At 37.0% G+C, this 16,604-nt stretch overlaps 2 protein-coding genes and 1 long non-coding RNA gene across 6 annotated transcripts; 2 read left to right on the top strand and 1 right to left on the bottom strand.

Moving 5' to 3' along the window:
- Window positions 1-1,258: 1,258 nt before the first annotated feature.
- Window positions 1,259-2,843, top strand: LOC100883666 (nuclear protein 1). Its single transcript, XR_001096197.2, has 2 exons — window positions 1,259-1,498; window positions 1,990-2,843. It is a non-coding gene; the product is annotated as a nuclear protein 1 (long non-coding RNA).
- mu2 (mutator 2) lies at window positions 2,586-13,107 on the bottom strand. Of its 3 annotated transcripts, XR_013037830.1 has the most exons (8): window positions 12,699-13,099; window positions 12,464-12,562; window positions 8,839-8,937; window positions 8,377-8,562; window positions 3,617-8,303; window positions 3,246-3,554; window positions 2,922-3,186; window positions 2,586-2,829 (listed from the first exon to the last, which is right to left on the bottom strand). XR_013037830.1 is itself a non-coding variant. In XM_076530559.1 (7 exons), exons 1-7 carry the CDS (start codon window positions 12,774-12,776, stop codon window positions 2,975-2,977), a joined length of 5,670 nt encoding a protein of 1,889 aa, XP_076386674.1. In that variant the 5' UTR covers window positions 12,777-13,099; the 3' UTR covers window positions 2,835-2,974. The 3 variants fall into 3 exon arrangements, 2 of the variants coding, with proteins under 2 accessions (XP_076386674.1, XP_076386675.1); XM_076530559.1 differs by lacking the exon at window positions 2,586-2,829 and having other exon boundaries at window positions 2,835-3,186; XM_076530560.1 differs by lacking the exon at window positions 2,586-2,829 and having other exon boundaries at window positions 3,062-3,200; window positions 12,699-13,107.
- On the top strand, window positions 9,998-12,434 carry LOC100883555 (carboxylic ester hydrolase-like). 2 transcript variants are annotated; one of them, XM_003703928.3, is made up of 8 exons: window positions 9,998-10,263; window positions 10,349-10,643; window positions 10,723-10,920; window positions 10,990-11,168; window positions 11,253-11,418; window positions 11,495-11,830; window positions 11,902-12,028; window positions 12,110-12,434. In XM_003703928.3, exons 1-8 carry the CDS (start codon window positions 10,069-10,071, stop codon window positions 12,306-12,308), a joined length of 1,695 nt encoding a protein of 564 aa, XP_003703976.2. In that variant the 5' UTR covers window positions 9,998-10,068; the 3' UTR covers window positions 12,309-12,434. The 2 variants fall into 2 exon arrangements, with proteins under 2 accessions (XP_003703976.2, XP_076386686.1); XM_076530571.1 differs by having other exon boundaries at window positions 10,143-10,263; window positions 10,331-10,643.
- Window positions 13,108-16,604: the final 3,497 nt, after the last annotated feature.

Below are 16,604 nucleotides of genomic sequence, written 5' to 3'. Positions count from 1 at the left end.
CATGTCGTGATTCAAATTCACGGCGTAAATAAAGTAACGATCGCCATACACGTATCGTTAGATTTATTTTTACGTGGGAAGCTTGATTGCCATCTGACAATTAATAATTGGAGCATGTCGGTACTTGGATACAAACACGTGCAATTCGAAAGATACGAATCTGGTTAACCTGGATTTCATCAGCTTAGCTATGTACATCTTCGGTCGTGTTTCGATGTTTACTTCGCATTAAATTTATATTGAGCGATATCAGTTGACACGTTTGGTGTCAAGTGCTCTGCCACGGTCAATGTTAGTATTTTGGCGCGTTGATTTGCGTGCAATGTTGCACGTAATCAAACGATAGATACAAAATATGCGCCAACGTTTTGCTGACGAACAGTAAAGAGCCTTCTAGAAGTCATTGCCTCGAGATGCGATTGCGCGTGCGTAGTAAATGTAGCACTTTGTTGACAAACACACGAACAATGTTGTGTCCTAAAAATACATAAATTCGATGGTTATTTGTCATGGAAAAATATATTTTTCGATAATACTGTTTGTAAAACTTCGTAATTAAAAAAAAAACTATTGGATGTACTTCAACGAAGTTATTTAAAGTTAGAGATAACCTATTCAACGTATATACGCAGTTACTAAATGAAAATATCGTGCTATCAGGGCTGTCTATATGCGGCATAAACAATACGTTTAAATATGCACGTAAATATTTGACAAACTTACGTTAGGTTATCTTAATTATTCACGTTGTGTTGCATAATATGTACATGTGCGATGACACATACTGATATCTGAAATGCCTAAATATTTCATAAAGAATCGTGGTAACACCTTTGTCAAACGTATAAATTACATACTTTTCTGTGCCTACTGCTGATATGATTAAATTTCGAAAACGTTCGAACGACGTTCTAGAAAATTTTCAGTTCCAGTACATTCTCGGTAGTACGTTTTCATCGAAATTTCATTGAGTATTTTCGTCTCTGACAAGAATAAAAAAAAATTGCGTTTATTTTGGAAAAGTCAAATGAAAAATGATTCATCTTATTCGCCTATTTAACAAACAATTATACGACACAATACAAAAGTTTTACATCAGGTGTTCAAAATACTAGTGACATTACTGTGTACTACGCACGCGCAATGTTTTTCGAGCGGCGTATATAAGAAGGTGCAGCCGGGTGCACTCGGACAGTATCGAAACAAAAGCGCTAAAAGAGAGACGAATTTGTCGACAGTGTATATATACAGCTGCTTCATGAATAATCTTAAGGACACGGAAGCAATGTCTGATTACTACGTTGACGAATACGAGCATTTTAACTACGATTACGACAAACATATTTTCACCGGCCACAGTGGTAAACAACGAAGTAAACGGGAAGCTCTTACGCACACCAATCATTTCGATCCTTGCGGCCATTCTAGAAAGATCTTGACAAAATTGATGAATTCCGAGCACAATAAACGACACAATGGGAAAGCTAAAGCATAAATTGTAAGTAAAGAATATTTGATATGGAACAACGTAGTTCCGACGTTTATTTTACTTGTATTACGTTATTGATTCGAACGCAGCCGGAATGGCTCGCAACCTTGGCCGGGTTTATGCGCGTTTACATCTTTAATGTGCCTGCTATTACATTTTTGAATATGTATCTTTAATTGCTCATTAATCGATCATCTTCTATTTCCGTCTTCTAATTGTTTCTATTTCTGTATTGTTATTCTGTACCGTTACAGAAATTGCGTACAATTGTTATTGTTTTTTTTTATCGTTGCGCCACCATTTTACAGATGACTCATTTCTTGCTCAAAACACTTGTTGCTTTCAATTCTTGTGTATATTCCGATAAATGTAGGCAACAATAAAACGGAATATTTGAACAGATGTTTTCTATTCTAAAGTCTATAATTAGAATTTTTTTTTGAATAGAAAAATGATATCAGAATTTTTTTCATTTCATCATATTGTGTACATTGTTTCAGGACCTTGGGTTTTCCTGTCCATACTTCCGGGAAGAATATTTATCAACTCTGACAACTACAATTTCTTCTTGAAGATACTGGAACATATTACATAAAGTTTTTTATCTTTTATCTTCAGTAATGCATTTACACACTGAACATAGATTATCACTTAGAATAAGATTAGAACTTGGGATAAATGTTTGTTGCATCTTGTAATCATCATTTAGTCGTATCACAATTCATAGTATAAATAAATACTACATATTTAGGTAGGACTACTCTTCGTACAGAGTTACCTGAGTGAGCCTGTAGTTTCATGATGTTAGGATATATATGCTAATATTCAAATTGGACTTAAAATATGTAAAAAACCTTGTAGATATTGAGCATATAGTTAAAAATATTTCATTGATATAAAAACATTGCTCAACTTAATCATTAAAAGTTTATTTAACGAGGCTAATACTTCATTTAGTATGAGTATTGCAAGAAGAATGCATTTGTTTCTCAAAATACGTTAATTTTTGTTTAATTTAACGAGGTTTCTTTTAAGTTTATTTAAAAGTTGAAAGTATTAAGTTTAATTAATTATGTACTTAATCCTGATGAATAATAAAGTTTATAATTAGTACAAAAAATATCAATTTATTTTATTCAGAGTATGTTTGTTGTGTTGAGTACAAAGTTTTGGCAATGTGCCAAAATGCACTGGTCTCTTCAACCACATCTGCTACAAACTATATACCAATTTCGAATAAAAAATTTTTATTTTTTGCACATAAAATTTGTTTTCAAATTGTACAGCTATTTTAAAAGAAACACTTCGTGTACAGTTGGATGTCGAATATATAAAAGAACCTGTATAAAGTTAATTACGTTTATTACTTCTTTTTTTACATTTATGTAAAAATATTCAAGAAATATATACAAACATTTGCGTATATATTTACCTTACTTCTCTTTAGTAGGATATTTATGATTTATGTACGAGATTTATAAAAAATCATATTAATTTATGTTCAGTAAAATCCAATTCCTGCTTCAAAATGCCGGTTAATATAAATTCTGTTTTCTGAACAGTAACGTTTTTCGGCGCTTTTGCAAGAAGTTTCTTTGCGTTCATTAAATCTTCCTCGCAAGAAATAATTAACGCTTTTTCAGGCCATGACTGCGGTGGTTTCACCAAAGCTTTACCACCGCATGAAGTAATTATAGCTGTAACAATAAATCTTTATCATAAAAACGTCAAGAACATTTTGACGATAGAAACTTACTTTTTAATTCTGGTACAGGTGGTTTCACCTTCGGTGTTAACAAGATAGTGTAACCCTCAAGCAGCTTATGTTCCTTGGCCTTTTCCAAACTACCCCTCAATCTGAAACCGAACTTCGCTTCTGCAGCAGGGTCTTTTAATATATAATTCTCCAGCTCTACAAAATGCCCAACTTTGTCGCTTTCAACCAACCAATCGACTGAAACTATCGGTATAGACTGCGCTAAAGCACATAAGAATTTGACGGTCCTTCGCACTTGGTCCGTAACCAATACGGTACAGTTGTTTGGATTTTCCACTGAAGATGCACCTACAAATAAAGACATTAATGAATAGAATTGAACTTCGAGTTTTGTACAAATAAATATTTACCTAGCTTTTTTAATAACTGTTTGTAATCACTATTTGCTAAACCGGTCATTAGAATTTTGTGTTTTGTTTTAAGCGGCGATGCAGCTGAAGACACACTTTTTCTTACTCTACTAAGAGTTGAATTTATCGATGCATTATCGATGCTGGAATTAATTTCCGAAGAAACACTATTGTCTATAATACTTTTATCTTCCGTTTTGTTAGCTGCAGCTTTTCCCGCTTTCGTTCTTTGTCCTCTTCTAGATTTAGTCGTATTTACAGTAGTGTCCAAGTTACTTTGATCGGCACTATTTTCCAAATGTTCTTCTTCTGAAGACTCAGGAATTACCTGTGGCTGGGCTTGTTTCGCTCTCGTTGACTGTCTACTGTTTCTTGCTTTCGCAACAGGTTCTTCATTTACAGTAATATCAGGAACATTTGAAATATTCTTCGAAATTTTAGCTCGTTTACTTCTCGAGGCAGGTACTTCGAAATGGGTTTCGTTGGCTTCACATACATCAGAGGAAATACTGCTGACACTGGCATCTCTACTAGAAGGGGTGTTCGTGCGTGTGCGTTTTCTTGAATTCCTGGTTTTAGCACCCTTTTTGTTCGTGTCGACATCTTCGTTCGTATCAACAGGTGTCCTTGTATCTATACCCGTATTAATATTTTCTTCTATGAGCGAACCGCTCATGATCTCCTCTACCTCTTGCGATTCGGCTCCTCGAGGACTAGCATCCTCTTCTATAACTGTGAACTTGCTGGCTGCCTTTCGGCTTCTGGATTGTCGCGGTTCTACTTTCGGAAGAGGCGATACTCTACTTTGTCCGAGTATCGCCTTAGGTGCAGCAAGCTTAGCTTCTTTCGATACGCCTTTAGCTATAAACTCTACTGGGCTACTCGGAGACAGTGACGATGCACTATCATATGGCGATATTCTAATGATGTTTATTACCGCCTGTTTATTTATTAAATTCGACTCATCCAGAGGTAATTTTGTTCTATCCGGATCTTTTATATTAATCGGTGAATTTTTCAGCGTGAGGGGGTTCATAATATTTGCAGTATACCGTTTGCCGCTCTTAGAGTTACTCCTCTTACTTCTGGTAGTTTTAAGCGTGCTTTCTTCTTCTTCTCGAGGTTTCTTAACGGCGTTATCTTCAACTCCATCCGTCGTGCTAAGCGACCTCTTTCCAGTGCGAGACGCGTTTACGTTTGATTTCGCAGGTTCAATATTTTCAGCCGGAGCTTCTGTTCTAACCTGAAAAATAGACGAACGATCAACATCCTTTTTGCTGGAATTACGAGTTCTTCCGTTGCTCTGAACGAAAGGACTTCGTCTTGCCTGCTCTTGCACGTTATCGACGGAAGGGGTCGATTTGCCGTCAAGAGAATCGCTTTCCTTGGATGATTGCGAACTGCCGGTTGTCGCGTTTCTCAGAGATCGTTTCGGATTTTCATTTACTTTCTCGCTAATTTCCGTAGATAACGCATCGGTATCGATATCGGCAGGTGCCGCATCCGACAAACTTTTCGAACGATTCGGATCCGGTTTGTTGATGGACAGATAAGTTTCAATGTTTTCAGCGACTTTACGAGTAACTCTTCTTTTGCGAGTCGACTTTCGTGTCGATCCTTTCTTTTTTGAAGCAGCAGTCTTACTCTTTGTCGACTCAATATCTTCCGATTTTGATGACAATGATGGACTTGGTGGATTCCATAATGTACCCGAAATTCTAACTTCAGGTAAACCGGCCAGAATGTCCTCGTCATCGTCATCTAACATCGAATGATTTTGTTTGTCTTCAAGATCATTCGATGTGCTAGGTATGGGCTCGTTTATCTCTGTGGAAGGTTTGTTCGATAAATCTTCTACGGCCGCTTTTCCTTCTGGAACAACTTTGGGTTCTTCGTTTGACACCGCTGTTTCTTCTGAACTATCTTTTGGTTTCTCGCATGGGATCGCCATTTCTTCTGGAACAACTTTGGGTTCTTCGTTTGACACCGCTGTTTCTTCTGAACTATCTTTTGGTTTCTCGCATGGGATCGCCATTTCTTCTGAAGCAACTTTGGGTTCTTCGTTTGACACCGCTGTTTCTTCTGAACTATCTTTTGGTTTCTCGCATGGGATCGCCATTTCTTCTGAAGCAACTTTGGGTTCTTCGTTTGACACCGCCGTTTCTTCTGAACTGTCTTTTGGTTTCTCGCATGGGATCGCTACTTCTTCTGGAACAACTTTGGGTTCTTCGTTTGGCAACTCTGTTTCTTTTGAACTTTCTATTGGTTTCTCGCATGAGACCGCCATTTCTTCTGGAACTTTTGGTTTTTCAATGGGAATCGTTATTTGTTCCAGAACAACCTTTGGTTCTACGTATTTCTTCTTTTCCGCTGCCATTGGCGTTGGTGTTTCAGACTTGGATCTTGGATTATCGCAAACGCTGCTTTTATCCTCCACAATATTAATAGTTTCTGATTCAGCAGTTTGTTCATTTTTCTCTTCATCATTAGATTTGTGTTCATTTTTCTCTTCGTCATTAGATTTGTGTTCATTCTTCTCTTCGTCATCAGATTTGTGTTCATTTTTCTCTTCGTCATCAGATTTGTGTTCACTTGCTTCGGCAAGGTCTTGAGAATCTATTAGAACATTACGTTTCCGCCTTGAAGTAAGAACGGAGAAATAATTTTCTGTATTTTGGGAATCGCTATCAGTATTTACATCCTTTACAGCGGATACACGGGTTTTCTTGTTGACCGCTGAACTCGAGCCACTTACTGCTGCTTGAGATTTTCTTCGTGACTTTCTGGTGGATTTTTTTACTTTGTCCTTCGTTGCGGAATCGCTATCTACATTAGATGTAGGTTTCGTGTTTTGTGGTTCATCTTCGCACTCAGATAACTGCAACACGTTTCTAAGAACTTGAGTCGATATCTGCTGTTGATCTTCGAGAGAATCGTCGGTTACATCGCCAAACATCGCGTTCAAATTTCTTTCCAAGCTATCATTTACCAAGCTGGATACATTAGGAACTTTGGACTTTTTCGGGACTTTTTTTTTGTTCGATTTCTCTTCCGAGGTATCGACTATTAACTGTGTAGGTGCCGTTTCATAGTCAATATCTTCAACGCTGCACTCTTCTATAATATTTTCAATCAATTGAGTCGGAGATTCATTTGAAATCTCTTTTGGTGGTGTGATTATTTGAGTGGCTACATCGTCCTCCATTTCAGTGACATCCTGATCGATTGCAACTTTTTTGTGCTCTGTTACACTAGTGGAAGGAACTTCTTTCACAGGAAATTCGGTTTTTGGCAGAATTTGTGTTTCCATTAATTCGATGTCTTTGGGTTCCTCATCTGTTCTCGATTTTTCTTGAACTATTACTTGCGTAGGCGCGTCAAAGTCCACCTCGCATTTATCATCGTCATTATTCTTTTTCATCAACGATTTTTTGTTCGCCGGATTTGTATGCTGAGTAAGCATATCAAACATATCTTCCGATTCTTTGCTCGAACTGCGATTAGTTTTTGCTTCGCTATCGCCGTTTTGTGGTCTTTCAAAGGGAGATTTAACTTTCTGCCTTTCTCTTAAGGCTATTTTCAAGAACTGTCCCTCTTCGTCGGTATCCGAATCGTCGCTAACAGATTGATCTTGCGAGGACTTCTCGGTGTCTTTGCTTCTGACATACGAGTAACTTTGAAATACGCCTTGATTAGTTTCATCAGAGTCATCCGCAGAAACCTTAAACACGTCATTAACGTTTTGAGACACGCCTTTGTAAGCATTTTCGTCGTGGATCTTAACCTGAGTCACAGCATCAAATATATTTTCATCGTCGGTACTCTTCTCCTCGATGTCGTTCTCACTTGTAGATTTCTCAGGTGTCGGTACTTTCGATTTCGTCTGATCTGGTCTGTTCTCTTCCATAAGATGATCTAACAGATTCTGTGATCCAAGTAAATTGCGGCTTATGTCAAGTTCCGAGCAATCCTCCTCCTCGAAGTTCGTGTTGAGCGACAACTGCAGGTACTCTTCGGAAGTCTTTTGCAAGTCCTTCGAATATTCAGTGCGTATCGTATCATCTTCCTTAATTTTATCTTCGTTATGACTGTCTGAAGAGAACGTATCTTCTGTAACTTCTGTCTTTGGTATCACTGTTTCGGGACTTTTCTCCGCTGTTGGACTTGCCGCGAGATTATTTCGAGCACTATCGTCGATATCCCATGTAACACTCCGAGTACCAGATCTTTTCGGCGTCTTCGCGTCGTGAATGTCTACATCGCTCTGCACCTTCGTCTCATTAGTACCGAATGTGTTATCTTCGGTGTCCTCGTGTTGCGTTTCCATGTCATGAATATCACTTGTCTCGTCTTGCGGCAGTTCCGCGGGGTTTTTGATGTTACTCAGACAAATCTTTTGAGTCTCAACATCGTAAATATCGTCACCCGTTTCATCTAGCGATTCGAATGTCTTCTGGGTCTCCATATCGTGAATGCTGGTTGTCTGTCTACCTACGTTTTCCTTGTTTCCTACGGTAAAACTCCTAGAATTGTCAGTGCTGTCATCAACGAAGGAGTCATGCACAAAACTCTTCTTCTTGCTCGTGGAGCTTCTCTGAGGCACAGACGGACGTCGAAACATTGATTCTTGATTGTCGCCTTGGGTTCCCGGAATCATGGACACATTGTCTCCCAGAGACGATGTGCTCTGCGTAAAACATACTCGATACAACATCGGTTTCTACTAAGAGTACAATTGTAATCTCAAAGACCATAATTACCAACTCAACCGAGGAATCAGGTGTTCCTGGAATGAGCTGTTGATTATTTTGCCGAGGTGGCAACGGAGTTTCTGGTATCATGGAGTCGTCTAGTGATGAACAGAGTCTGAAGACCGCACGCGTCGTTCCAAATTCGAGAACACCTCCATCTTTGAGCTCGTAACATCGGCCTGGCCGTAAAACTGACTACAAAGCAGAATAGGTGTTACAATTATAGACACTGTTCTAATGGATGATTAGCTCTCGAAAAACTGTATTCATCAGACAAGTTTTGCAGAATAACGACGTTTAACAAAGTGAAAATAATGACACAACATTCTGAGAAGCATATACGATCAGATACAACGTTTCAAAGGTAGCGATATGATAAGATTGGAAAGATAAGATTGGATCGTAGGTTAACGATCATTGAGCTATTGAATGCGTTTAAGAGAAATCTAATTGATATAAAATTTCCATTACATTGTTCAGTTTCGTCTTGTTGGAAGAATTCAGGTCGCAAATCCATGCCGATGTCTCGTGGCCGTTAGCCTCGATTTCTGCGTGTTTCTTCGATACCGTCTGCAAATTAAATTGATATTTTCATGATTTAATTATCATCCTATATTTATACGTTCGTTCCGTCTTGTTTGCCTTTTGCAGATATCTTTCGGTTTGCTATCGAGTGGAAAGTTGACTGATCAGTTTGCTTATAATAATCTTCAAAATTTTTGCGGATAAAAGATGACGACTGGACGTAAACTCTAATTTGTATAATTAAACGGTTATTAAAACACGTGTGCCTCTTGTATGCAACGAATTAAGATACACATCTGAGTTGTCACCCTGACGTCTTTTTCTTATCATATTTATTTGAAGAATGATATTTAAAGTGCGGTTGGTAATTATATCAACATATATTTATATCGTTTTTCACGAATTTTCTAATGCTGCATCACTGTATTTTCAAGTGCAAGATGTTTTGTTTGCGCAAGGAATTTTTATCATCAAGAAATTTGACTGCACTAAACAGGAGACAGATAAATCAGATTAAGTCAGTTCTCATTGAGACAAATATAAATCATTTTTTGTGCTAAGAACATATCACTTCTTTCGAAATATCTTATTGGTTTTTATGTAGTTACTACCACAGTGACGGATCTTTATCGTCGTAGAATACAGAGATTTAACAAATGTAGGACTTTATAATTACTTAATCTAAACATTTAGAATTTTCCAAATTTTTTACAATGAAGTTTCAATATGATGCAGTGTCTTTCACCTCAGGTATCACTAACTCTATCAACTTCAAATACGAGGGTTAATTACACTCTCATAGACTAACAGTGATCTATTCAAGTACACGGATTACCACGTTTAAAACTCTTTAAACAAAACGAGTCCAATATGGATCTCGAATTTATCTTATCACTTCTGTTGACAAAAGGGTGTGCAAATCTACATCCATGCACCTATTAATATAGTAGTTGCATAGAAGCTTGTATTCTTTAGTATAACAAGACATGACCCATCTCGGCGACAAGAGATACAGAGTGAGTCTAATCACCTGATTAATATTCGTGGCCGTGTTGTTGTACATATAAATTCCATATCAATATATTTTTTATCGAGGTTCAAATTTAACACATACAGTTATCGCAAAGAGTGCAATAAATAAACGGGATCGATCGCAACGTCTTCATTTCGCTGAAGATGACGAGACTGCTACTTCTGCTGCTTCTCTCTGGGCTGCTAACATTGACATGGGCGCTGGAAGAGTCGCCGAGGGTTAAGACTCCTCAGGGTGCTATCCGAGGGTACTATAAAGTGTCAGCTAATGGCAGACAGTATGAAGCCTATGAAGGAATCCCTTACGCCCTACCTCCAATTGGGAAACTTCGGTTCAAGGTAGAGAATCCTATTCTTCAAGATCATGACAATCATGAAGCATAGAATAATTTTATAAAGTATTTAGATATTTATGTCTTTTTAGCCTCCTCAACGACTGCCACCATGGATGGGTGAACTTCCAGCAACCAAATTTGGTTCTCCTTGCTTGCAATATGCCCAAATACCTGAGGACCCTAACGATAGAGTCGAAGGTTCTGAAGATTGCCTGTACTTAAACATATATGTTCCAAAAGAAAGGCAGACCAAATCACTGCCAGTACTCTTCTGGATTCATGGAGGAGCTTTCCAATATGGTAGCGGAATGTATATGGGCGCTAAATACCTCATGGATCGTGACGTCATATTTGTTACAATCAACTATCGTCTTGGAATGTTAGGTATATAAGAGTAATATTTAAGATCAAGCTTTTGTGTTCCTGCAGTAAATGATATAAAATACGAGATTTTTCATTCAAGGGTTCCTCAGTACTGAAGATGAAGTGGTTCCTGGTAACATGGGGTTGAAAGACCAAAGTATGGCTTTGCGATGGATCTCAGAAAATATTGAATGGTTTGGAGGTGATCCAAACCGAGTGACTTTGGTCGGTTTAAGCGCTGGAGGTGCAAGTGTTCATTATCATTATTTATCTCCTATGAGTGCTGGTCTCTTCCAAGGTATTTTTGGTATATATGATTATGCAGAATTTTAATTTCTCAATTTGTTAATGTTTTTAAATGATGCAGGTGGTATCTCAATTAGTGGTACTGCTTTTGATTGTTGGACACAGACTGAAAATTCTAGTCAAAAAGCTAAACAATTAGGAGCCCTCATGGGCTGCCCTACAAATAATGTAAGAGAGATGGTACGTTGTCTCAAATATCGTCCAGGCAGAACTTTGGTTGAATCTCTTGGTCAATTCATGGTAATTATTTAGTCCTGATATAGATGTATTAAAACAGTGATGATTCCCATTGGTGTCTGTTTCAAAATGATAATTTTATCGTAGCGATTCTATTATAATCCATTCACGCCATTTGGTCCAGTTCCTGAGAAATATGGGGATGAACCATTCATTGACCGTACACCTGCTGAAATAGTAAGTAGTGGGGATGTTCAAGATGTTCCTTGGATCACTGGAGTAACCAGTGAAGAGGGATTGTATCCAGTTGCTGGTAAGAAGTACATAATGACAGAAAACTTTAAATCATAATAGGTGAACTATTTCTTATAAAATTTTGCATTTTACAGAATTTATTGCTATACCAGAAGCTTTGAAAACATTGGACAATAACTGGGATATTATTGCACCTTCTTTCCTTGATTATAATTACACTGTACCCATAGAGAAACATGTTGAAGTTGCCAAACTGATTAGGAAGGAATACTTTGGATCAAAGAAGATAGATGAAACAACAACAAAACCTTTAATACAAGTAGCCAGTGACCGATTCTTTGTTGTTGACAGTGAAAAAGCTGCTAGAATGGTGGCCAAAGTTAATAAGGAACCTGTTTGGTATTACTATTATACCTTTAGAGGTGCACATAGTCTTAGCGATGCTTTGTCTGGGACTACCACTAACTATGGTAGGTTATTTGAATACAGAAATCAATAAATTGAAGAGAATACAATTTTAAGTAATATATATTTTATAAAGGTGTAAGTCATGGAGATGATGCATACCATGTAGTAGACACACCTTACTTTGATCCTACAACAACACTAGATGATCGTAAAATACAACAAGTATTAATTGACTTATGGGTATCATTTGCAACTCATGGGTAAGTAAAGTAATTTATATCACATACTTAAGAAAATCAAGTTATGTTTTTATATCTTTTTTTTTTTAAAAATTAATGTAGAGTTCCAAATGTCAATGATGCACAATGGCCAAGATTAAATCCAAACGAAAAGGCCTTACATTATTTACACATTGGTGGACCAGAAAATATTCGTATGGACAGCACTATCAATTTTGGTCATAAACATTTCTGGAATTCTCTCAATTTCAATGAAAACAAAGTAGATACTACATTTGATGCATTAAAAGAAGAATTGTAATAATGTTTTATGCTGATACATGTAATATTAAGAATTTGACCAATTTTATCTAAACATTCTTCACAAAGTTGTCATGTACATCCTTTATTATTCCACTTCAAAAATTAAAGCAGTATTTTTCATGTATCGATTGGTGAATATTTTTAAAAGCTTACCTGTTCGTTCAGTACAATGTCACATTCTGCATGTCTACCAATTTTATTAATCCCTTCCTTAATTGGATATGTATTGGAACCAACATTTAATACGCCGACCTAAAATATTTTAATAAAAGAAATAATGCAATAAAAAATCTAATCTTTCATCATTCATATAGTGAATAAGTCAGGAAAGTACAAAAAAAACCACAGAAAATGTTTTGTTTTGTACCTGCAGTACTGATTTCTTTACCTGGTTCAGAGAGTACAATATTGGTGGTGTTGATGAAAGATCATCGTCTTCCAATACTTGCGTCGCCAAAATATCCATTATGAAGGCAATTTAAAATAATGTATGTAATTCTTAAGCATTTATTCTTTTTATTTCAAGTTAATACGTTACAACCGGAATAACCTCATTTAATGCGCAATAATATAGTTCGATAATTTATTAACACCTTTATATAACAATGAATTATTAAATAATACGTGGCACAAAATCACACGGACAAAAAACACATATACATATATATACTTTGATTAATGATACATCGTAAATCATAGTTTATTATCGATAGAAACATCACGCAGCGATAAAACGTTAAGCGTCACATCTATTCCCGCCACTAGTTACTTTATGTTTGAAATCATGTGCAGTAAATAAATTCCCTATGAATCGAAATCATACAAAAATATTTTTTTTATTACAATTTATTTAGACACTTTCTTCATATCTTAAACATTTTAAGTATTCGCACATGTCAATAATATAAATTAGAATAAAATACTTACGGTTTATAAAGTGAGAAATCTGCATTATCGACACATATAGTTACCATGTATTTTACAAACTTTTCGAATTATTTTTTTAGAAAGTACAGATACAAAATATTCTTGGAAAAATATTTTCAATAATATTAATAAATGATAAGATAATTTTATTCGTACGAGTATTATTTGTTCAGAATACTTTTAAATATTTCAAGGTACCACAAGTTGGTAATGCTAAATGGGTGTACTGAATCTTCGCAGATACTAATATTTAAATCAGTGTCAAAGAATATAGAGTCTAATGATGACTTAAGGCGAAAAGAATTTTTGGAACTCGATTAAGACGATAATAAATTACGGGAGAGGTAATTACGTCATAAATATTTAATAATATTTTCATAAATTAGTATTTAATTATTTTCCACGAAATAGAAAGCTTACTTAGCTAATAGAAAACTTACCGGGGAAAAATGGGAAGGATGAAAGTAGATATTTATGTTTGACATACAAAATCGTTTATTCATATAAAAGGACACTTTATACTAGCACGTACTGTCAAAACTAGCCTACTTCCATACAGTCGGGACTACCGAGATACCTCGGCTCGCTCGTTTCTTTATGTATCACATATGTTATTAAACGCGGCAAACGATAACGGATTATGCTGAGAACAATTGTGGTCGTCAAAATTGAAAAAAAAAAGAAAGAAGGAATAAACACAAAAAAGAAACGTTTCAGGGAAATCCATCACGAGCATGTGTTGAGTATATTCGTGTACTGAGCGCCACATTTTTCTTGCTATTCACAGCATGATCAATTTTAATCCACCTCAGCTTCCGTTCAATTAATTTCTAAGTCGGAGGACGCTGCCGCATCACGCGGGCAGTCGCTCGAAGACTATTGGCACCAGACGAAAATTGGTCATTCTGTGCATAAATATCATGCATTTATGTATATATATTTATATATATAATATGTATAAGGTTCGTAGCGTTGGTAAAAAGAACGGGGTCGATCGTCGAACGAACGTGGACCGATTTTACCAACACCGAACGCGCCGTCTCGTTAATAATTACATGCATCCTATGTATTCACCATAATTAATGTATCCTTAAGTTAGAGTTACATGTATTATATAAACGTACCGTTCGTAACACTCGATACTTTCAGTACGCTCTATCGCTACGAGCGTGAAATGGATATTTTCGATAAATACTAGGCTCGATTAATTGCTAGAATCGTTAGCTTGAAACAACCGATTCGATTGTGCGTAAGTACCGATTTACGAGTGATTGGCTCTCGACGCAAAATGGAAACTTAACGACTTGGCATTTCATGGAAAACATTCGTTATCGAAAAGAAAAATTAGGAATTTTTTTTGTTCGATATGGTGGCTACCCGACCGTGTAAGAAGCAGTGGCAGCCGAATGTAGGGCTTGAGGATTTTATTGGGAATAAAAAATATAAAGAAGTACAGGACAGTTTCTATATTTCGTAGTAATTTTTAGCGATTTTGCTTGTTCGTTGGCGCCATCGCGCTTCGTATACATGAAAGAAAATTCTCACAGGACGAGGGATCGTGCGTATCAACTTTATTTATCGCAACGTAAAAAAAGAGAAGAAACATTTATCTCTGGAACAGTGGTTAATAATATGGCCACATGTATCACGATCGAGTTGCCATGGAAGCACTACTTTACTCTATCTATTCGATCGACAGAGATCCCGTCTCTATATATTACTAATAGTTGTTTCCACCTTTTATTTTTTTGTTCCTTTTTGTGTTCGCGAGCAAAAATCACCGTCGCGATCGCGCGAGCTACCCCTCGCATAGAGAAACTAAATTATAAAACGAGCGCGTACAAAAAGAATTCACGAGCTTTTATCGCTGATGCAAGGAAGACAGAAGTTCGACTCGTCGTCGTCCTCGTCCGAGTATAAATACAGACAGTATGCGCAGTATTTGTGCGACCAAATAATAGCGTTTTTTCACTCTCTATTACATCTAAACGGCTCCAAGTTCCGAAGTCTCAAAGCGTAGCCGAGTCTCCGCGTTCGGGGCTCAACACTTTTCGCTATTATATGTAGTTCGGTGTTTCGTCGCGTGTTGTATGGCTCAGCAAAAAGTATCAAATTAATTGACTTTCGTGTGCGTAGAGATTATCGCGGAGAGGGAAATCGGAGCGCTTCCTTTTCGCTAGCGGATCGGAATCGATCCTCGCGACACTTTGAGACTGGAGAACGAAGAACGATCATCATCATCATCATAGATAGTTATACTTTCGTACAAATGTATAGAACATTGTTAAGTAATATTATTTAGGAGGGTACAGTGTGTATAAAGAATTGTATAAATGTATATATTTATATTTATCTATATATAAGTATATACGTACATACACGCATATATGTACATGCGTATATATCTATACGTGTATGTATGCATGTATTTATGTATGTATAATGACGCCAGCTCGCCGGAGAAGCAAATTCGTAATCGGTCCTCCGCGCGAGCCGCTGTTTGAGCTTTGAGATACGCGTACCTTTCGTCTTGTCTTTCTTTAACCTTTAAACGTAGAAATGCACCAGGCGCACACACGCTACGTCTTCGAATTACGATCTCCATTAATTGCACTCTGATTTCTATAATTTTACATTTATATTGAAATAGGAATTACTTGTGAGAACTCTAACGCTATAAAATGATAATGTTCGTCGTTAGATATCCGACATAAGTTATACAAATATTAGTGTTTAAAAACGTTTCACGATTTAATACCGAAAGTCAACAGGAAAATTCGCGATAGAACTGTGTACACAAAAACGAACAATTTGTCATGGATTTGCTCGTTATCTCGATCGTATTCGAGCACGTAGGTAAACGTGAGTGAACGTGGACTTGGCGCACGTTGACGCGTGTCAGCCAGAAAAACGATCTAGATCTGTCGATCGTGCAGCAGATTGCCGTGGATCATCGTTGTTCGAGTTTTTACAGTGATATTACAAGAGCAACGTTCGACAGCGTTCCATCCACGCGATCGATCGTACGAAGGAAACCGTTCGCGGATAATTCCTGTTGGCAGCACTCTTCACGGTTGTCCCTCGTACGATCGTTTCCGATTGCCGTTACAATGTCACTGTACAAGAAATCGCTCTCCACGTGTATCGAAGATTTGTTATTTTTATGTGATTTTTTTTTCATTTTTTTTTTGGCCGCGTCGATGAAACGCGCGTTTATCGTTTCCCATCACCTATATTTAGTCCTAATGACGATTCCCTGAGAATAAAACTCCAACGACGATGATCGTGGCCAGAATCGGCTCCGTTTTGGCTGCCACGGAACGAAAGTAGTGCCGATGTTGTCGACACTGACGAAGGCACAGTCATA

This window comes from Megachile rotundata, chromosome 4 (assembly GCF_050947335.1).
Source record: "Megachile rotundata isolate GNS110a chromosome 4, iyMegRotu1, whole genome shotgun sequence".
Taxonomy (NCBI): Eukaryota; Metazoa; Arthropoda; class Insecta; order Hymenoptera; family Megachilidae; genus Megachile; species Megachile rotundata.
The sequence above is the reverse complement of the archived record's forward strand: the minus strand, read 5'-3'. Positions and strand labels throughout refer to the sequence as shown.

Excerpts from the sequence above, each read along its gene's own strand:
- LOC100883555 (XM_003703928.3), top strand. The coding sequence starts at position 10,069 with ATGACGAGACTGCTACTTCTGCTGCTTCTCTCTGGGCTGCTAACATTG. Across the intron at positions 10,264-10,348 it reads TTGGGAAACTTCGGTTCAAG|CCTCCTCAACGACTGCCACC; the intron begins GTAGAGAATCCT and ends ATGTCTTTTTAG. Across the intron at positions 10,644-10,722 it reads CTATCGTCTTGGAATGTTAG|GGTTCCTCAGTACTGAAGAT; the intron begins GTATATAAGAGT and ends TTTTCATTCAAG.
- mu2 (XM_076530559.1), bottom strand. The coding sequence starts at position 12,776 with ATGGATATTTTGGCGACGCAAGTATTGGAAGACGATGATCTTTCATCA. Across the intron at positions 12,563-12,698 it reads TATTGTACTCTCTGAACCAG|GTCGGCGTATTAAATGTTGG; the intron begins GTAAAGAAATCA and ends AAAATATTTTAG. Across the intron at positions 8,938-12,463 it reads ACATTGTACTGAACGAACAG|ACGGTATCGAAGAAACACGC; the intron begins GTAAGCTTTTAA and ends TTTAATTTGCAG.